We start from the raw sequence: 22,268 nt of genomic DNA, 5'->3' as shown, positions 1-22,268 counted from the left end.
GGCAGTGGAAGACAGGAGGGCCTGGCGTGCTCTGGTCCAGGGGGCCACGAAGAGGCGGACACGACTAAATGACTAAACAACAACAATAGCCTAGCCATCCAAATTGATGTCCATCGGCTGCCTGCTGTGGGAGGGAGTTCCACAGTCTAACTAGGCGCCGTGCGAAGGTCTCTTTTTGCCCTTTCCAATCACAAGTAGGGAGAAGGCTGCCCTTGCGCTTGGGTTTTGCTTCCAGTCTTCGTAGGGGCACCTGCTTGGCCAGCAAGGGTTGATGGACTTGTCTCTTCTGCTACTCCGGAGAGCAGGACTCGAACCCATGGCTTCAAGTTACAAGAAAGAAGATTCGGACTCCACATCAGGAAGAAATTTCTGGGGGTTAAGAGCCGTTTGAGACCCCCCTGGAAGCTGGCGGGCTCTCCTTTGTTGGAGAGGTTGGGTGGCCCCCTGCCGGCGGTTCTTTAGCCACGATTTTTGCCTAGCCCCTGTGATCCATGCGACGGACTTGAGATATTTGTAGAATAAATTTTGAAGAAATTCTTCCAATTTTTCTTCTTCTTTTTCTCCTTTCTTCTTTTCTGTTCTTTTTTATATGTGTGTCCTTATCTGAAATACATATGTATGTCTTTGCAGTATTTTGCTTGTATTTTGTAATAATTATGTTAAATAAATTTAAAACCTCCAGCGAAGGGGATTCCACCACCATCCGAGCTCCTGGCATCACAGGACTGTCGAGTTGGAACGGGACCCCCGATGGTCATCCATTCCAACCCGCTGCAAGCCAGGAATCTTTGGCCCGACGTGGGACTCGAACCCACCACCTTCAGCCTCGCGCTCTACCGAGTCAGTTTCTGTGCCGTCCAGCGCCTAGCAACCCAGTGGCACCCACACAAATGGGGAGATTGGGGGGGGGTTGCCGTTTGTTCAGATCCCCCCCATTTTCCTTTAAGGCCTCTTTCGCTGGGAAAACCGGGGTAGGCCTCATAACTCGAGGCACAAATTGATTCCAGACAGCAATGTCCAGGAAAGGCGGAGGTGGGGGGGGGGGTTGAGTGTTTTTTAGGGTGGGGGGAGACGGCGGTCTCCGACTGGCTAGTTTTGAGCGCTCCATAAAAACATAGCCTGTTTCGAATTAGGCTGGCCTCACTCCCCACTCTGCCCCACATCACCCCGATAAATTTCTACCCCGCATCCGGACTTGGAGGGGATACTGGACCTCCACCCCGCTTCCTGACATGAGATAAAAGAGGAAGGAGACCCCCCCCCCCAATTAAGATTTAAGGGCACCGATAGCGGACCCCTTTGCGTGCGAGGTTTTTTTGGGGGGCGGAAAGAGGCCTCGTGATGGGATGGGAAAGTGTGGGGTGGTTTGTTGGGGGCAGGAAAGAGAAATGGATCCCGGATGGAGAGGAGGGGGGCGTTTGCCCACCCCCCAAAAACACACCGGCCCAGATGGTCTTCATCTGTCGAGCATCCCTACGTGTTTTTAATATCTCCATTTATCTTTTCTCCGGGATGATATTTAAGACCCTCGAGAGCAGGGAAATGGATCCGGGTGCGAGGGGGGAGAGAGAATGGGCTGCTGAAAGTCAGTGCGGACACCCCACCCCCCGTCCGCCCCTCTTGGGGGGTGAGGAAGAAGAAGACGGGGGTCTATTCTAGATAATCTGATCGAAATCAGACTCTGCGTCCTCTAAAAACTGCCTAAAAACCCACCCGCACTCCTCCTTTTCCCCACATGTCTTCTTAAAACAGGCATCCTGCAACTTACGTAGGACTCGAATCCAGAACCCGGCACCCCTTTTGCCTTCACAGAGCAAATCATTGCAGCAGCACCCCCAGTCCACTTCCTAAGGGGGTTTTCAGAAATCCGGTCTCCAGAGTCATGCGACCCTCTTTCTAATCCAGGCTTCGCCAACCCGGCGCCCCTCTGTTGGGAGTTGTAGTACGAAGCCTCTGGGGTGGCGCCGGGTTGGCGAAGCCTGTTCTAAGCCAACAAATCTCTGAAAACTTTTGCTTTTGGCTCTTAATAATCTGAGGGCCCTGGGTTCGAGAAACATATTGGGTAAAAGGTTCCTGCCATTGCAAGAGGAGGGTTGGGCTGGATGACCTTTGAGGGTCCCTCCCAACCCTACAATTCTTTAAAATCGGTGCCTTTTTCTAGCAGGAAGCGCCCCGCTGGCTATTTTAAATCGCCTGTGGTTCCCATGAAACAATTGCGATATCTCTCCCCCCAAAAAATGGCTTGTTTCTGGTCTTCGTAGGCTAGCAGTGCCCCTTCTGTTTCTTGACCCACGGCTGACCCACAGGAGGCTGATTGCAGCTGGCCAGGCCAGATAACCCAAGGGGCAACGGGGAGGAGAGCAAAGTGCCGCCAAGCCGGCCACAGTTTTTCTGGCTGCTGACCTTCCATAATGGCTGGATTTTCCCCCGACAAGTTCTGTGGGGCAGAGAGGGGTCTCTGAAGGAGGTTGTTGGCCAACGGGCTGGATAATTCACCATTATTCAGTTTACAGGGAGACGGAGATACTGTATAGGAAGGCCGCATTTTGCGCCAGGGGTCTGAGCGCACGCCAGAAACTTTTAGCGTGTGCCGTTAAAGTGGATTAAATAAATTCATTTTTTAAAAAAAGAAACTGGTGTGGGGTTTTTGCTGTTCAGGAAGTGAGAAGGAAATGTGTTCAGTGCATAGAGAAAAGTTTTTTCTCGCTCTCTCGTAACACTCCTGGATATCTGGTGAGGTGAACGGGATTGTGTGTGAACACCCCACACAGGAAATCGGGATTAAGGCTCACATAATGGCCCAACAAAACAAATTGGATCCAGTTTTCTCTATATTTTGGAACGGCGGTTTTCCTGTATTTTGGCCGGCTGCCATTTTGAATCAAGATGGCGGACAAACGTCACTTGGGTGTGACTTGGCCCTTGTTTTGGGATAAATTCGGCCGCCTCTTGAGATATTGTCTCCAAATCCTCGCCAACGAGTTTTCCTGAAGGGGGTAGATTTCGTTGGCGCGTCAACGCCAGGCGCCATTTTGAACCAAAAGCGACTTTGGCGCTTTTGTTTTTCGGTGCGTCCGAATTTAAAAATTGCACTATCCATTCGAATATCACAGAATTTTGGTTTTTAAGCATTCCCAGGCAGAGGCAGGCACACCCCACTAGTACTTGACAAAGTCCAATCTAGTCTAACCACCGCGTAAGCAAATCAAGATGTTTGGGGAATAAGCGGGCCAAAATAAATAATTTCATTTGAGGTCAGGTTGGCCACTGAGCCAATTTTCAGAAGCCCTGGTAAAGTCAGGAGTGCCTCTGAGCATGCAATGAGTGCTGCCCAGTCACCGTGGAGGAATGGCCACACAGCCATGATCGGAGGAGACTTCTCCTTTCAGAAATGAAGCCATGACTTGTTTGTGCACACGCCAGCAGTTTCACTTAGCCGAGAGCCGAAACGGCTCGGAGGATTGAGAACCAGGAACCTCTTGGCTTGGATTCGAGTCCCACACCTGCCGCAGACTTAGGATGTGGCCTTGGGAAATGGGGTTTCCCACTTCTCAGCCTCGGTTTCCCCTACTGGTGCTGAATTTAGATTAATAATAATAATAATAATTTATTATTTATACCCCGTCCATCTGGCTGGGCTTCCCCAGCCACTCTGGGCGGCTTCCAACAAAATATTAAAATACCGTCATAAAAGCTTCCCTAAAAAGAAAATTGGGGGGTACTAATTAAATTTCACCCGTTCCCTAAACTTGGCAACCTTCTGTTTTAGGCAAGGGCTCAGAAGCAGAACACCTGCCTGGCTTGCAGAAGGTCCCAGCTCCAATCCCTGACTTTCCAGGGAATTCAAACTGGGGTCTCTCCCAGACCTACCTGAAGATGCAGGTAGGTCTGGGGGAGACCCCGGGTTCGAATCCCCAGGACAGTCGCTGCTGCCGGTCAGTGTAGGTTTGACTCCCAAGGCAGCTTCCATCAATCCAGTTCATTTGTTTGCAGCCATGAGGACTAAAATCTTGTTCCGTGTAGAGACAGTACTGAGATAGATAAGAGACCCAGCGGTTTATGGTTAGAAGCGTGAGCTGTGAGCCTCTTTCCGCTCCTCCCTTTGCTGCTGGGAACTCACTCCGGCTTCCGTCTGAGCAAACAGGAGTGAGACATTCCCGAAAAACAGGGCCTGGGAATACCGAGACGTGTCTATTGCAAGATGACATGTGTGATAACACATAGGAGATACTATATAAATGCTAATGATTGCTTTCCCTGAAGCTCGTTGGGGTTGCTCAGTGGAGCAGGAGGCAGGTGTGTGAACTTTGCACATGCTCCTCAGAGGAAAGCCGCTTTCCCCCTGTTACATCACAAGAAAGAGTTTCAAAGGCTGAGCCTTGGCCAACCTGCTGCCAATGTACTGTGATAATAGTGGGTGCCATTTTGGGGGGTGAAAATTATTTTTTTTGCAATTTTATTCAATTGTTGTTGTTGTTGTTTAGTCGTTTGGTCGTGTCCGACTCTTCGTGACCCCCTGGGCCAGAGCACGCCAGGCACTTCTGTCTTCCACTGCCTCCCGCAGTTCGGTCAAACTCATGCTGGTAGCTTCGAGAACACTGTCCCACCATCTCGTCCTCCGTCATCCCCTTCTCCTTGTGCCCTCCATCTTTCCCAACATCAGGGTCTTTTCCAGGGAGTCTTCTCTTCTCATGAGATGGCCAAAGTCTTGGAGCCTCAGCTTCAGGATCTGTCCTTCCAGTGAGCACTCAGGGCTGATTTCCTTCAGAATGGAGAGGTTTGATCTTCTTGCAGTCCATGGGACTCTCAAGAGTCTCCTCCAGCACCAGAATTCAAAAGCATCCATTCTTCGGCGATCAGCCTTGTTCATGGTCCAGCTCTCACTTCCATACATCACTACTGGGAAAACCAGAGCTTTAACTAAACGGACCTTTGTTGGCAAGGTGATGTCTCTGCTTTTTAAGATGCTGTCTAGCTTTGTCATCGCTTTTCTCCCAAGAAGCAGGTGTCTTTTAATTTCATGGCTGCTGTCACCATCTGCAGTGATCATGGAGCCCAAGAAAGTAAAATCTCTCACTGCCTCCATTTCTTCCCCTTCTATTTGCCAGGAGGTAATGGGCCCAGTGGCCACGATCTTCGTTTCTTTGATGTTGAGCTTCAGACCATATTTTGCGCTCTCCTCTTTCACCTCATTGTCGCGTTAAGAAAGGGCAAATGGTCAAGGCTCCCCCTTTGAGAAAAGGACGCAGCGTTCAGGGCTTTTAAGCTCAGGGGAAGGATGAGTAAGAGGCCACAATGGCGGAAGTTTATGAAATTAAGCCTGGCCTGGAGAAAGTGGAGAGAGGAATGTTCTCCTCTTGTAACTGAATGCTTGCTGGCCACCAATTTTCGGATGGCTTTAGAAGAGGATCTGGCAAATTCATGGAGAAGATCAAGGGCTAGCAGCCACAATGGTGTCTGGAGGCGGTTGGAGGATGGATGGCAGCTAACAGATTGAGGTTGAATCCTGACAAGACAGAAGTACAGGAGGCGGGCAGGTGTGGAGGACTCCCTGGTCCTGAATGGGGCAACTGTGCCCCTGAAGGACCAGATGTGCAGCCTGGGAGTCATTTTGGACTCAGCGCTGTCCATGGAGGAGCAGGTCAGTTCTGCGTCCAGGGCAGCTGTCTGCCAGCTCCATGTGGTACGCAGGATGAGACACTATCTGCCCGCAGACTGTCTGGCCAGAGTGGTGCATGCTCTGGTTATCTCTCTTGGACTACTGCAATTCGCTCTACGTGGGGCTACCTTTGAAGGTGACCCAGAAACTGCAACTAATCCAGAATGCGGCAGCCAGACTGGTGACTGGGAGCGACCGCCGAGACCACATAACACCGGTCCTGAAAGACCTACATTGGCTCCCAGTACGTTTCCGAGCACAATTCAAAGTGTTGGTGTTGACCTTGAAAGCCCTAAATGGCCTCAAAGGCCCAGTAGACCTGAAGGAGTGTCTCCACCCCCATCGTCCAGCCTGGACACTGAGGTCCAGCTCCGAGGGCCTTCTGGCAGTTCCCTCCCTGCGAGAAGTGAGGTTACAGGGAACCAGGCAGAGGGCCTTCTTGGTGGTGGCGCCCGCCCTGTGGAACACCCTCCCACCAGATGTCAAAGAGAAAAATAACTACCAAACTTTTAGAAGACAGCTGAAGGCAGCTCTGTATAGGTTATTGTATTTTAGTGTTCTGTTGGAAGCCGTCCAGAGTGGCTGGGGAAACCACATATTATTATCAAAAGAAAAAGATGAATAAGATCCAGAAAGTAAATACAGTAATGTCCGATTCTTCCATCTCTCCGCTATATGAAACTAATATTCGCTTCGTCCGGTCCAATTTAACAGCCAACACAAACAAACACTATTTTCAGTCCTACCAATTTTATCTCCCAATGATCTCAAGGTGCCGTTCGAGGTTCTCTCCCCCCCCCCCCACATTTCGAACCCGGCTCTCCTCCCAGGTCATTGCCCGGTGCTCTAACCATTGCGCCACACTGCCTCCCAAAAGAATGGCTGGTTTTCCCCTCCCCTCCAGCTCCTGTGTCTGCGTGTCTCCCTTGCCAGCACAGACACAATCTCCCCCCCCCAAAAAAAAACTGCATTTCCGCCTTCATCATCTTCTCGGCACAGTTTTGTCGGCTGCTGCCAGAAAGGAAAGGGCAGGGAATTGTTTCATTCAGGATGGCTGGAGCCAAGCAGGAAACGAGATGAAATCCAGCCTCTCCCGGGTCAGAGGCCTAGTTCTGCCGCTGCCCCCTTGCTGCTGACCCACACATCCCGCCTGCCCCCCCGGAGTCCCCATATCTCTGCCTTCTGGGGGGACAGACGGACGGACGGACGGGGTGCCTTTTGGATAGGTACCTGAGCAACATTTGTGCCATTGCAGCGGGTTGGACTAGATGACCCCAGGCTCCCTCCCCTCGCCTCGTACAAAACCTGCGGGCGTGTCAGCTGCAACGCTTCTCTGCCAGGTACACAGATATATTTTTAGATAGGCAAGGCGCCAGCCTTGTGGTTCGCAGCCAAGCCTCCGCCGCCGGTTCCCACACGGTCGCCCTCAATCTCTTGCCTCAGTTGTCAGGAGCTGTGAAATGGGCACAGCAGGCAGATTCCAAAGTTCCTATCAGGGCAGGGCCTTGGTTGCGCCAACCGAAAATGTGACTCTTCACAAGGCTGGGCAGTGAAAAACAACAAGAGGGTGGTTTATTATTATTCTTTTGCACTGGTTTTTCTGTGGGCACCTTCGTCCCCCAGGCGAGCACTTTTGGCAGAACCGCTTTCCAAAGTTTCTGGCCCACATTGATCTGCCAGCTCTTTTAGCTAGGCTTTCTGTGGCATTGTAGGAGATGATATAAAGAGAAAGGATTGTAAATGATTTCTATATGCAATGACGGCAGCAAGAATATTATTGGCACAAAATTGGAAACAAAAAGAATTACTGACAAAAGAAGAATGGAGGATGAAATTGGTGGACTATGCAGAATTAGATAAATTAACAGGAAGAATTTGAAATCTGCGGGACCAGAGATTCACAGAAGACTGGCATAAATTTACGGACTATTTGGAGAGTAATTGTGATGGTCATATTACGCTTGTAGGTTTGCGAGAAGTTTTCTAAGGTGGACTATTTGAAATATTGCAAAGAAAGGTAACGAGGGGGACGGATAGTTAAGATAATTAAAGGCAATAGGAATTTAAGAAATGCAGAATAAGTGATAAGAACGGAAGGCCATCAGAGGGGCTGATGGAAGTCCAAAAAGATTGTATAAGATGTGAAGTTTTGTTGTATGAATGATAACTAACATGTAAAAATTAATAAAAATTATATTTAAAAAAATTAGTTAGGCTTTCTGCATCCACCCTCCCTGTGTCCCCGAAACCATAGGGCAAATTTTCTCCCCTAATCTCTTTCTGAGGTGGAAGCTTTCCCATGCACGAGAGCAGCAGAAATTACAATTTATTTCTTTTTTAAATTCGACCCATGTAGACTCCCCCTTAGGAGTCAGGGCTTCGGAGAATGGTGGCACACAGAGAAATGGGACGAGGCGCATAAATACCCCCCCCCCCATATTGCACCGAGGGGAAATGCACCAAGCTGGCTCCCACCAGGTTGTTGTTGTTGAGTCGTTTAGTCGTGTCCGCCTCTTCGTGACCCCCTGGACCAGAGCACGCCAGGCCCTCCTGTCTTCCACTGCCTCCCGCAGTTCGGTCAAACTCATGCTGGTCGCTTCGAGAACACTGTCCCACCATCTCGTCCTCCGTCGTCCCCTTCTCCTTGCACCCTCCATCTTTCCCAACATCAGGGTGTTTTCCAGGGAGTCTTCTCTTCTCATGAGGTGGCCAAAGTCTTGGAGCCTCAGCTTCAGGATCTGTCCTTCCAGTGAGCACTCAGGGCTGATTTCCTTCAGAATGGAGAGGTTGGATCTTCTTACAGTCCATGGGACTCTCCAGAGTCTCCTCCAGCACCAGAATTCAAAAGCATCCATTCTTTGGCGATCAGCCTTCTTTATGGTCCATCTCTCACTTCCATACATCACTCCTGGGAAAACCAGAGCTTGAACTATATGGACCTTTGTTGGGAAGGTGATGTCTCTGCTTTTTAAGATGCTGTCTAGGTTTGTCATCGCTTTTCTCCCAAGAAGCAGGCGTCTTTTAATTTCATGGCTGCTGTCACCATCCGCAGTGATCATGGAGCCCAAGAAAGCAAAACCTCTCACTGCCTCCATTTCTTCCCCTTCTATTTGCCAGGAGGTGATGGGCCCAGTGGCCATGATCTTCGTTTTTTTGATGTTGAGCTTCAGACCATATTTTGCGCTCTCCTCTTTCACCCTCATTCAAAGGTTCTTTAATTCCTCCTCGCTTTCTGCCATCAAGGTTGTGTCATCTGCATATCTGAGATTGTTGATATTTCTTCCGGCAATCTTAATTCCGGCTTGGGATTCATCCAGCCCAGCCTTTCGCATGAAGAATTCCGCATATGAGTTAAATAAGCAGGGAGACAATATACAGCCTTGTCGTACTCCTTTCCCAATTTTGAACCAATCACTACAACTCCCATCAGTTCCCAGCTAGTTGGCTCTGAAGTGCCTCCTTCCCCATTAAACAGTTTGCGTCTTACCCCCCCATATTGCAGTCGGTTTGGCTGCCACTGAGAGAGAGCCTGGCCACAGTAGTTCATGCACTGGTTACTTTAAGGATAGACTACTGCAATGTGCTCTCCCTGGGGCATCCCTTGTGCTTGATCCAGAAGCAGCCGTCAGTGCAGAACGCTGCAGCACGATTGCTGACAGGGATCTACCACAGGGGTAGGCAAACTAAGGCCCGGGGGCCGAATCCGGCCCAATCACCTTCTAAATCCGGCCCGCGGACGGTCCGGGAATCAGCATGTTTTTACATGAGTAGAATATGTGCTTTTATTTAAAATGCATCTCTGGGTTATTTGTGGGGCATAGGAATTCATTCATTTCCCCCCCCCCAAAATATAGTCCAGCCCCCCAGAAGGTCTGAGGGACAGTGGACCGGCCCCCTGCTGAAAAGGTTTGCTGATTCCTGATCTACCAAATTGCCTCGCGCAGGCATAGGCAAATTCGGCCCTCCCGATGTTTTGAGACTACAATTCCCATCATCCCTGACCACTGGTCCTGTTAGCCAGGGATAATGGGAGTTGTAGTCCCAAAACATCTGGAGGGCCGAGTTTGCCTATGAGTTTTGCAGTCTATTCTGTTGTGGTTTTAGCTCTCTGAACGTTTTAACTTGTGGTTGTAAACATTGAACGATAATTATATTGTTTTATCTGTTTTGTAAACGACTCTGAGGGTTTCCCCCTGCAATAAAGCAGTATGCAAAATTTATGAAATAAATATATGACGACAGCCTTCCATTTTTAATGTATATAAGAGATACACACACCGCCCAGTATTACATTCCGCAGCCTCACAGGGGTCACTACGGAAAGCAGAGTGCTGCGAATTAATTTTACGTTTACTTTTTACTATCGTAATTTTATGGGTAAAATAGCAAGGCGTCCTAATTGCGCCATTAAAAGGGGGAAAAAACAACCTGTTTTCACTTTCCAGGGTTTTCCCCCAAACAGGCGAACCTCTGATGTCAACCATTTTTATTTCATTGTTTCTAAAAAGACAAAAACCTGTGTCTTTAAAGTATTCTAAACCTAAGTGTCTTAAAAGTATTGTTTTTTTTTACAAACATAGCATGCTGCCTACATTTAAGATCGATTCCTTAAACATCCAGCCGCCAATTTGGGTGGCATTAAGACGATGAGGCTATTCATGGCTGCTGGGAGGGGAGAGCGCTGGGTTCGAGTCCTGCTCGCCGGTTCCCCATAACGGGCATCTCGTTGGCCCCTGTGAGGACAGGAGTCTGGCCTCGAGGGGGCTGATCCAGAAGGCTCATCTCGTGTTTAAAACGAGAATGGGAAAATTGGAGGAGGGTGTGGCGTGGAGGGTAAGGAAATCTGAAATTTCTGGTTTTTTTCCATGGTGACGTTTTGGGGTTTGTTTTTTTGTTTGTTAAATTGGATATAAATCATAAAATACCGTATTTTTTGCTCTATAAGACCCACTTTTTCCATCCTAAAAAGTAAGGGGAAATGTGTGTGCGTCTTATGGAGCGAATGCAGGCTGCGCAACTATCCCAGAAGCCAGAACAGCAAGAGGGATCGCTGCTTTCACTGCGCAGCAATCCCTCTTGCTGTTCTGGCTTCTGAAATTCAGAATATTTTTTTTCTTGTTTTCCTCCTCCAAAAACGAGGTGCATCTTGTGGTCTGGTGCATCTTATAGAGCGAAAAATACGGTAATTTAAAGGTGGAGGGGATCCACCTTTTTTCCTGGTCCCCTGAGCATGCGCTTGCTCTGCCTATTGGATAATCTGGTGCTGTTTCGTACTCTGAAAAGTGCCCTGGCGAGTAAATTGCTGCGGGAGGAGGAGGGTAAAGGAGAAAAAATCTGAGCGGAGGGGTGGGGGGGCAAGATGCCCAGTTTGCCATCTTTGGGGTGCCTTCTTCCTCCTCTAGGGGCGCGGGTGGCACTGTGGGTTAAACCACAGAGCCTAGGACTTGCCGATCAGGTCGGCGGTTCGAATCCCCGCAATGACGGGGTGAGCTCCCGTTGCTCGGTCCCTGCTCCTGCCAACCTAGCAGTTCGAAAGCACGTCAAAGTGCAAGTAGATCAATAGGTACCACTCCGGCGGGAAGGTAAGCGGCGTTTCCATGCGCTGCTCTGGTTCACCAGAAGTGGCTTAGTCCTGCTGGCCACATGACCCGGAAGCTGTACGCCGGCTCCCTCAGCCAATAAAGCGAGATGAGCGCCGCAACCCCAGAGTCATCCACGACTGGACTTAACGGTCAGGGATCACTTTACCCTTTACCTCCCTCCTCTGGAAAGCCCTGCCTCTCAAACCTCTGGAATTGGAGAGGGCAGGTGGCTTGGGGTGCAGAATGAGGCCACCTCGAGGAAGTGCCAACCAGAGCGGCTGCCCAGAAATGCCAGCCTAGGTTGAGATTTCCTGTGTGAGATTTTGAGCCGGTTTTGCTTTTTGGGGCCTTGGGTGGCGCCCCGGGGGAGACCCATCGGGCGTGTCGGAATTAACAGGAACCGATATCGATGCACCTTGAGGAATAATTTTGGATTAAGGCTGCGGTACTTTGGGTTACAGACGCTTCAGGTTACAGACTCTGCTAACCCAGAAATAGTGCTTCAGGTTAAGAACTTTGCTTCAGGATGAGAACAGAAATCGCAAGGCAGCGGGAGGCCCCATTAGCTAAAGTGGTGCTTCAGGCTAAGAACAGTTTCAGGTTAAGAACGGACCTCCGGAACGAATTAAGTACTTAACTTGAGGTACCACTGTATTATTATGATTTATGGGGCACCCTTTTGTGGCTGCTGGAGGTGCCTGCCGCTGTTTTCAGCGAAGCAATTGCAGGCTTGGAAGACACCCCCAAAGCTCAAAGTGGCATAGATGGTCCCCCCCCATCATTTAATCCCAACCACAACGTCCCTGCCAGGCAGGTTAGGCCAAGAAGCAGCGACCGGTAGCTTGGTAGCCATGAGGAGGATTTGAACCCGTGTCTCTGCCAGGTCATAATCCGGTATTCTCGCCACAGTGGTTTTCCGGTTCTGTATACATCTGAGCTTTTTCTTTTTTCCAAATTCATTTTTATTAAATTTTCCACTTTAACAATCCAATCACATTAGATATTCCAAATTATACATATCAAATAATCCAAATATTCTGCCAAATTATAACTTTTTTAATAGGACTTCCCATTCTTCAAGTTCGGAGGGTTTTGATCATCTCACACTTCTACTACATCTGAGCTTTTTCAATTACTCAGTATTGTCCAAATTAGCAAACAAACAAAAAATTATGGGAACGATAACGACGGTATTTCATACATCTTTTTTTATTATTGTTAACAACTACAACAGAAGCAGCAAGCAAGCAAGCACAATTACCGGTACCACAACGTTCCTGCCAGGTAGTTAGGCCAAGAGGCAGCGACCGGTAGCTTCATAGCCACGAGTGGGATTTGAACCCGTGTCTCTGCCAGGTCCTATTCCGTCATTCTAGCCACACTGACTTTCCAGCTCTGTATACATCTGAGCTTTTTCTTTTTAACAAATTCATTTTTATTAAATTTTCCACTTTAACAATCCAATCCGATCACATTAAATATTCCAAATTATACATATCGAATAATCCGAATTTTCTGCCAAATTATAATTTTCCCATGGTTCAAGTTCGGAGGGTTCTGATCATCTCACACTTCTACTGTTTTACATCTGAGCTTTTTCAATTAGTATTGTCCAAATCAGCAAACATATTAAAAAAAATATGGGAAAGGTAACGACGATATTTCATACATCTTTTTTTATTATTGTTAACAACTACAACAGAAGCAGCAAGCAAGCAAGGACAAAGAATATTGTTGTTGCTGCTGCTGCAGCTCCGTGCACGTAGCCCTTGGGCGCGTTCACACGTGCGCGGGCTTCCCGCGTGTTCCGCGCGTGCCTCCCGGCGGCCCCGCCCCTCTCACGAGTTCGTTCTAGCAGCCGAGCCCCGCGCGGGGTGCAAGTCGCAGGACCCCCAATTCATCCTCCCCATCTCTCGTCAGACGGGGGGGGCGCCTTCGGGGGACCCCCCCTCCCCAGTAGTTTTGCAAGGTTTTTAAAAATTATTCTTATGTAGAATTTGGTACTTCCAATTCCCCCAATTCTTTGCAAAAAAGCAAAATTGTTCCTACCCCCTTTGCAAATATTTTTTTGGGGGGGGGCGTTCCTTTTGTAGACTTACTACCCCTCTCAAAGCTTGTGTGCGCGGGATCTGCAAATATTTAGGGGAGAAGTGCAAGTATTTGGGGGGTGGGGGTCCTGAAAGTATTTGGGGGGGGGGTCCGTTTTGCAAATATTCCGGAGAGAAACCTTTGCAATGTTGGGGGGGGGGCCTTCTGCTTTTGCAAATATTCAGGGGGGGGATTCAGTTTCGCAAATATTTAGGAGATAACCCTTTGCAAGTCTTTTTTGGGGGAGGGGTCCTCCCTTTGCAAACATATCAGGGAGAAGCCTTTGCTGCGCAGCTTTTTCCGGGGGGGGGGAGTTTGCTATCCTGCCTTTGCAAATATTTTTCCAGGCGAGCCCCCACTTTTCCCTGCTTTGGGGAGAAGGCAGAAATCCTTTTACAACCTTTGGGAAGGCCTGGAAAAAGTGTCCCGGATAGCTGAGCAAAGTTCCCCCCCTTTGTGTGTGTGGTTTTTTTTGGGGGGGGGGGTAAATAGAGTGAAGAGCCTCTAATTTATTCCGGCAAAGTATTTGCTTCACAGTTTCTTTTCCTGTGCAAATCTGGGCGAGAATTTCCTTTCCCCATTTTTTGGGGAAAATTGTGGTTTTTTGTGGGGTGGGGGCAAGAGTCCAGACCTGCACAGAAGCTGGTAAAAAAAGAGTGACACTACTTTGGATTTTTTTTTTTTTACAGATTCCTAACCCGGATCCACTTATCCCGCCCCCCTCCCGCCTCTGCCCCCCCCTCCAAAGTCTCCTGGCTCTCATCCAACCCAGCATAGACTTTTTCTGATCCGCACCACAACGGCTGCTTCTTCCAGAGTCTCCTGCGCTGCAGTTTAGGGGGGTTCCTTTGTCCTTTGCTTGGGATTTTTCTGCCATTCCGGACTTTCTGGTTTGCAAGAGCAACGCTGCTCCCATCGTGGATTTCATTTTTGGGAAACATTGGAGTCTTTGTCCTGGGACGGACCTGGTGGTTTCCCCCTTAAAAGTATTGCGTGCACGGTCTTCCCCGAACAATCGCAACGCCCGAAAAGTTGCAAGGATCCCTATTGTTGCAAAAAAGGTCTTCTTTTTTTTTAAGGGGTGCAATCCATATTTCCTGCCTCGGTTTCGGGGGTCCCGCACCCCGCAAAAAGCGACACATCGCATTGTCTCGGCCGAAAAGCTACCTTGCGGAGAGGAAAGCCAGACAGAGCTCCGAAAGTTCGTCCAAGGCAGGAGTTTGCCGAACAATTTTTTAATTTTGCGTTTGTGGGTGCTTTGTGTTGTTCGGAATTTTTATTTTATCTTTGGCGGCGCATATATTCCGCAACAGGATTTAATTTTTCGGGTGTGCGTTGCGAGGAATCTAGACGCGCCTCAACCATGTTTGGAATCACTGTTTCATGACCCCCTTGAACTGGGTTCCTGGGATCTGATTTCTTCCTCCACAGGGATCTTTTCTCGCGGCTGTGGATCCTGAGATTCCCTCCTCCTCCTCCTCCTGCTGGGACTCATTCTGGCTTTCCTGGAGCGATGGCTGGCTGGCTTCTCTGCTTCTGGATCCCCTTCGCCTTGGCTGCGGAAGGTGAGGTACCACACGGGGTCCGGGTTCCGATCCAGACCCCAAAACCCGCCACGCTCACACACACAAGTGGAACGAAATCTCCCAACTTGGGAGTCAGCAGGACTCCTGGGTCCCTTCGGGGGTAAAGTGCAATTGTTGTTGAGAAGTGCGTTTGGGGGTGTTGCGCCAGGATTCCTGGGTTTTCCAGAAGTTGGGCTGGAGCCCCGGACTCCTGGGTCCTCTCCCCGCTAAGAGAGAGATTTTGGGTTTTGCGGATTTTCCCTTCCCTCTGATGTTTCCCCTTCTGGCCCCCCATTCCTTTTCCCTCCTCGAGGCCTGATCTATTTTTGAAGCGCGCGTTCAAAGTGTTTTTTAAAGTCCCGCATCGATCTTGGGTAATGAGCCTCTGCGAGGCGATAGATTTTTCTTTCCTCTTTCCCCCCCTGATATCGGCGCTTCCTTCTGCGCTCTCTTGCCCCCCCCCAGGAAAAAAAGGACAACGATTTGCAATAGGCTTTCATCTCTCCAAATTCCGATCCTCTCCCTCGTCCATCAATCTTCGCTGCCTGTCGTGTCCCCCCCACCCAAGTTGTCCCAAAGGACTTGGGGTGGGGCTTCCCTTCCCATTGTTGTAAAATAAAGTGCTTTTTTTTCTCTTCCCGGGGTTGGGGGGTGGGGTGGGCGGATTTGGGCTTGGTGGGCTGCTGTGGAGTGAAGGATTCTGGGAGTCCGGACACCTGAGCTCCCCTGGGTGGAGAAGGGAGGGGCCTGGGGGCAGGTGAAGGCCGTGCCCCGGGGCGTTGGGGGGGGATTTGCAGGACTCCTGGGTTCCCTGGAGGGAGGGGGGAGAAATGAGGGGGCAGCTCAGCATCTTGGACCTATAGAAGCTGAGAACCAAGAGTCCTTGGGCAGATTGTCGGGGGTCAGGCTGGATGACCCTCAGGTGTCCCCTTACAACTCTGCAATTCCATAGCAAGAAAGTATGTAAGGACGGGGAGGAGGTGTTGTTACTGGGCTGGAGCCCAGAGGAAGGCAAGTGGCTGGAATCCTGAATTAGTTGGGGAATTTAGAATTGGCGAATTGGAAGGGACCCCCAACGGTCATCCAGACTGACCCACTGCAGGGCAGGAATCGCATCCCTGGCAGGCAGCCTCCTGCCCTCTGCTTATATCCATCTCTTAAGGAAGGAGAGCCCGCCAGCTCCCGAGAGAGTCCATTCCACCATCATACAGCTCTCACTTTCTGCCAGCATTGTGTTAGGCTGCAGAGAAGGAGCGGTGCCTAGTGGGTACAGCAGCTTCCGCCAACTGGGTGCTGAACACTTGATGGGCAAGGCCGGGGTGGCAGGAATGCAGAAGGGGCTGTTGAGGTGGGAGGTAAAGCGCAGAAAAGTTTCCACCTTGACGTGTTAGAAAAGTTTGAGCGCTTTGCCTGGGTCTCAGCGGCTTCGTTTTAAGGAAAAAGCCTTGGCTTAGTGCTGGAGCGGCTGCTGGGAGTGCAGAAGGTTCCTGACTCAGCCTCCAGTGTCATCTCCAGGCTGGGAGAGCTATCTGCCCAAATGCCTCTTAAAAAACAACAATTGCTGCTGAGCCAGGAGAGAGGTTCTTGCTGAGCAGCAGGACAGCTGCCTTGAGTGCAGAAGGCTCCCCAAGTAGGGCTGAGAATCTCTCCTTTTTTGAAACATGCCATCTCTTGCCAGTCCAGAACCCAGGAGTCCTGCGCCCCCCTGGTTCCCCAAAGGGCCAAGACCCCCCCTAGTAATCTGAACACCCAGATCCCGAATCTGCTTCTACCTCCTGCTCACCCCTCCACCTAATTTCCCCTTCATTTCCCCCTCTTTTCTCCCATCCAGAAAAGCTAAAACCTCATTGAAAAGGGATTAAAATCCAGGCCAAAGTGGAAAAAAACCCCTTCGTAGCTTTCAGCCCCAAACAACCCCAAGCCAAGAGAAAGCAAGGAATTTTATTGGGGGGGGGGTGCATTTGAAGCACGGTCCCTTTCTGCAAAAAAAGACCCCCCCTTTTTCTTAAGAAGCTCAGAAAGGAACCATCTTTTTCCCACCCACCCCAGGACTGTAAAATCTCTTTTTTTTGTCTTATCTCGCCCCCCCCCACTCCAAAAATCGCCCCCCACTTTTCTTCCACTATCTCTGCCTCCTTCCCTGATCTCCTCCTCGGAGGTCAGGTCTGTCCCAAGGCTGTGAAGGGGCAGCGGAGCGTGTAACGCATTAATTGAATCCTCTATTGTGGCTCCAGAAAAAAAAACCATCCTTTTGCAACCCACCAAGATGGGAATTTTTTTGGGGGGGTCCCGCGATGCTCACCGCTCCGTGTCTCAAAAGCTTGCAAAGGGGGGGTTGTGAAAGTAAGAAAAAGAGCGCAGCTTTCTGGAGCAGGAATCTGGGCATGATTTGTAGCATTGTAGAGATGGATAGGGACCCCCAAAGGTCATCCAGACCAACCCCGAATCGGTGCAGAAGAAAACCCTGACAGGTTATGTATGACCTCTGTTTAAAAATCTCTGGCGAAGGAGAACACCCGACACGTGTTCTCGCAGCGGGCAGCCGGGTGCCGTTATGGGAAAACCCGCCACGGGCAGGATTCGAACGCAAGGCCGGCACCCCTGCAGTTTCCAGCAACTGGTATTCAGATGCATTGCTGCCTCTTGACTGGGGAGGGCACAGAATAGCCCCCCGTTGTCCTCGTCTCCTTTGTGAATTTGCCCACGTTGTTGGCTCCTGTGGCAGGGAGTTCCGCAGTTTAACTATGAAGCATGAAGAATATGAGGGTCAGGCCAATGGTTCTCACAGTGGCCAACCAGATACTCATTGTGGGGCACCAGGAAGCGGGATCCGAGTTCAAGAGCCGCTCTCCAGCAGCTGGGGTTCAGAACCATCACTGCCTCTAAGCGTGGGCTCCTGAGGGTCATCCAGACCAACCCCCTGGAATAGCAGCTGTCTAGATCACCACGTTCCACACCGGTTGACGGAGGCTTTCCAGGATTTCGGACCAGGATTAAACGATAAGGGACGCGGGTGGCGCTGTGGGTTAAACCACAGAGCCTAGGACTTGCTGATCAGAAGGTCGGAGGTTCAAATCCCCGCAACGGGGTGAGCTCCCCTGCTCAGTCCCTGCTCCTGCCCACCTAGCAGTTCGAAAGCACATCAAAGTGCAAGTAGATAAATAGGCACCACTCTGGTGGGAAGGTAAATGGTGTTTCCGTGCGCTACTCTGGTTTCACCAGAAGCGGCTTAGTCCTGCTGGCCACATGACCCGGAAGCTGTACGCCGGCTCCCTCGGCCAGTAAAGCGAGATGAGCGCCACAACCTCAGAGTCGGTCACGACTGGACCTAATGGTCAGGGGTCCCTTTACCTTTATGTGCTCGGAATCTCCAGCGGGGCTTGCGTTCGAATCCTGCTTGTGGGTTTCTGGTTGTTGGATGGGACGGGCCGCTGGGCTGATCATCAGCCGGGCTTAAATTACGTCCGCCCTTCTCAAGCTTTTGAGGCATGCAGCAGCCATCAGTCTCTTTTTGTCTGCTTAACCTCCGTGCTTCTGCATGTCCCGAAGACCTGACGAAACCGCTGCATGTCAATGCAGACTATTGCGTCACTTGAGTCCAGAGCCGTCCACTTTTTTTGAGGTTATACTTCGGACCAGGATCTTTCCTGCTCGGTCGAGCTGAGATTACTCTATCCAGTTTGGGAGACTTCTGCATGAAAAGCACGGGCCCTGCCTGCTGACCGATGGACTCGGTGGTCAGGGAGCGCCTGTTTGGCATGTAGAATGCCCCGGGTTCAGCCCCCGACGGCGTCATTTCATTCCGAACAATGTGGACTAGAACCTTGCTTTGTTTTAAAGGGGGTTTGGGCGTAGCTCGGTGGGTAGAACAGGTGTTTGGCATGCAGAAGGCCCCAGGTTGGCATCACCGGGTAGGTAACCCCCTGCCCCAAACCCCGGGGAGAGAGGCTGTTAGAATTTCATTGCATTTATTCAAAACATTTATAAAACACCCAATGTGCAGCTGCTTTGAGGAGTTTGCAAAACCAATAAAAGAACGAGTTGGAAGGGACCCAGCGGTCATCTAGTCCAACCCCCTGCAATGCAGGAATCTTTTGCCCAATGTGGGGGCTCGAATCCACAACCCTGAGATTAAAAGGCTGTAATAGAGGTATAGCGCTCAGCTAGACCGAAAGGAAGCTTTCCGAGTACCAGGAGTTGGGATTCGAACCCGTGGCTCGCGGGCAGAAGCTCTGCTAGACTGAATGGAAGCTTTCCAGGTACCGGGAGGTGGGATTCGAACCCGTGGCTCGCGGGCAGAAGCTCAGCCAGTCTGAATGGAAGCTTTCCGGGTACCGGGAGGTGGAATTCGAACCCGTGGCTCGTGGGCAGAAACTCAGCTAGACTAAATGGAAGCATTCTGGGTACCGGGAGGTGGGATTCGAACCCGTGGCTCGCGGGCAGAAGCTCAGCTAGACTGAATGGAAGCTTTCCGGGTACCGGGAGGTGGGATTCGAACCTGTGGCTCGCGGGCAGAAGCTCAGCTAGACTGAATGGAAGCTTTCCGGGTACCGGGCGGTGGGATTCGAACCTGTGGCTCGCGGGCAGAAGCTCAGCTAGACTGAATGGAAGCTTTCCGGGTACCGGGAGGTGGGATTCGAACCTGTGGCTCGCGGGCAGAAGCTCAGCTAGACTGAATGGAAGCTTTCCGGGTACCGGGCGGTGGGATTCGAACCCGTGGCTCGCGGGCAGAAGCTCAGCTAGACTGAATGGAAGCTTTCCGGGTACCGGGAGGTGGGATTCGAACCTGTGGCTCGCGGGCAGAAGCTGAGAAAAATTCCCGCTGGGGACCCGACGTGTCTGGTCCCCCACATTCGCACACCGTGGCTGAATTTGGGGTGTGTGTCTGTGATTCGAACTCGGGTCTCTCCCAGGTCTTGGCCCAACTCTCTGCAGGGGAAAGACTAGAAACTTGAGTCCTAGGTCTCTGTCCTGCGTGGGGGTGAGAAACTAGGTTTCTCTCTCTTGCCAGGCGCGGTGCCAGCGCCCGGGTCATGTGGGGCGGCAAGAAATTCGGGGAGCTGCCTCCACATCCTGGGACGGGGATTGGCGGGCACACCTCTGACCGCAGAGAGACGGAGGCGGGTTCTAATCTCAGCGCCTGGCTCAGCCATCAAAGGCACAGATTCCCCTGCCTTGCATCTGCCCAGGCCTGTAACGCTGCTTTTCTGCTATCAAAGGAGGCGAGATCGAGATCCGCCCCACGGTTGCAAGCAGAGACTATCTCCTGCCCCATTAGCAAAGAGCTAGCGTATTTTCCCGTGTATAAGACGCCCCCATGTATAAGATGACCCCTAATTTTTTTTTTTGAGCCCAGAATTAAGAAATAAATAATTGCAACATGTAAGATGACCCCTATTTTTTATGAGCCCCAAATTAAGAAATAAATAATTGCAACACTCCATGCGTAACACGACCCCTATTCTTTTTGAGCCCCAAATTAAGAAATAAATAATTGCAACATTCTGTGTGTAAGGCAACCCTTATTTTTTCTGAGCCCCAAATTAAGAAATAAATAATTGCAACATTCTGTGTGTAAGGCAACCCTTATTTTTTTTGAGCCCCAAATTAAGGAATAAATAATTGCAACATTCTGTGTGTGAGACGACCCCCCAATTTTAAACTTAAAAAAATTAGAGGGAAATATAGCCTTATACATGGAATAAAATCAGTATTTTGTGGGGAGGGGGCGCTGGGGGGCGGGCAGGCGCCGAAACAGGGCTCTGCTGTTGGCACTGAAGCACCAAGCGAAAAAGTGGGGCAGCTTTGGAAGTGGGGAGCATAAGAAGGGGGCCCATCCAGTTGGGAGAGGGACCCCCAGAAATCATCTAGACCAACCCGCTGCAATGTAGGAATCTCAACTAAAGCATCCAAGATGAGGGGGAGAGTTCTGCCGAAAAACCTGGGAATCGGGGTAGACTGTGTCTGAACTTGGAGGTTCCATCATAGGAAGAGCCAGCAGTGTCTGAACAGATGCCCCAAGGAGGATTCGAACACAGGACCAGCACTCTGAGGTTTCCAGAAACTGGGATTCGGAATTGGCGCGGCCTCTGGCCGTGGAGGGAAAGGATAGCCATTTAACTTATATGCAGAATTCATCATGTGAAAAGCTGGGCTGGATGAATCCCAAGCCGGAATTAAGATTGCCGGAAGAAATATCAACAACCTCAGATAGGCAGATGACACAACCTTGATGGCAGAAAGTGAGGAGGAATTAAAGAACCTTTTAATGAGGGTGAAAGAGGAGAGCGCAAAATATGGTCTGAAGCTCAGCATCAAAAAAACGAAGATCATGGCCACCGGGCCCATCACCTCCTGGCAAAGAGAAGGGGAAGAAATGGAGGCAGTGAGAGATTTTACTTTCTTGGGCTCCATGATCACTGCAGATGGTGACAGCAGCCACGAAATTAAAAGACGCCTGCTTCTTGGGAGAAAAGCAATGACAAATCTTAAATCTTAAAAAGCAGAGACACCACCTTGCCAACAAAGGTCCGTATAGTGAAAGCTCTGGTTTTCCCAGCAGTGATGTATGGAAGTGAGAGCTGGACCATAAAGAAGGCTGATCGCCAAAGAATGGATGCTTTTGAATTCTGGTGCTGGAGGAGACTCTGGAGAGTCCCATGGACTGCAAGAAGATCCAACCTCTCCATTCGGAAGGAAATCAGCCCTGAGTGCTCACTGGAAGGACAGATCCTGAAGCTGAGGTGGCCAAACTTTGGCCACCTCATGAGAAGAGAAGACTCCCTGGAAAAGACCCTGATGTTAGGAAAGATAGAGGGCACAAGGAGAAGGGGACGACGGAGGACAAGATGGTTGGACAGTGTTCTCGAAGCGACCAGCATGAGTTTGACCAAACTGGGAGGCAGTGGAAGACAGGAGGGCCTGGCGTGCTCTGGCCCAGGGGGTCACAAAGAGGCGGACACGACTAAACGACTAAACAAGAACAGCAACAAATGCAGGCATCCCCAAACTTGGCCCTCCAGCTGTTTTGGGGACTACAACTCCCATCATCCCTAGCTAACAGGACCACTGGTCAGGGATGATGGGAATTGTAGTCCCAAAACATCTGGAGGACCGAGTTTGGGGGTGCAGCCGCAGAACCCCCGGCGGATAAAAGCGCTTGCTGCTTTGGCTTGGCAGGACACACACCGGTTAGTAATCAAAAAACAATACTGTCGGTTATCATAGCGCCGTTGCAGCAAAACCGCATTTTCGAACGCTAGGGTTCTGGGCACCTCGTCTCGGAACGGACGTGGAAGAGTTGCAAAAAGGGTCAGAAGCAGAGCAAGGGCATGGAGCGAGAATGCGTTCTCCAGAAAAGTTGCAGCGTTTAGG

The 22,268-nt window shown here is 50.4% G+C and overlaps 1 protein-coding gene across 1 annotated transcript in view; it reads left to right on the top strand.

The window, feature by feature from the left end:
• Window positions 1-14,075: 14,075 nt before the first annotated feature.
• EPHB4 (EPH receptor B4) overlaps window positions 14,076-22,268 on the top strand; it is a 54,099-nt gene continuing 45,906 nt past the window's right edge. Inside the window, exon 1 of the mRNA XM_080979675.1 lies at window positions 14,076-14,894. Within this exon, the coding sequence (XP_080835801.1) occupies window positions 14,843-14,894 (52 nt within the window). The 5' untranslated portion in view covers window positions 14,076-14,842. The remainder of the gene's footprint in view (window positions 14,895-22,268) is intronic.

This window comes from Podarcis pityusensis (genome assembly GCF_964106645.2).
Source record: "Podarcis pityusensis genome assembly, chromosome: 13".
In the NCBI taxonomy this organism is placed as follows: Eukaryota; Metazoa; Chordata; class Lepidosauria; order Squamata; family Lacertidae; genus Podarcis; species Podarcis pityusensis.
This window is presented reverse-complemented; position numbering and strand designations above follow the sequence as displayed.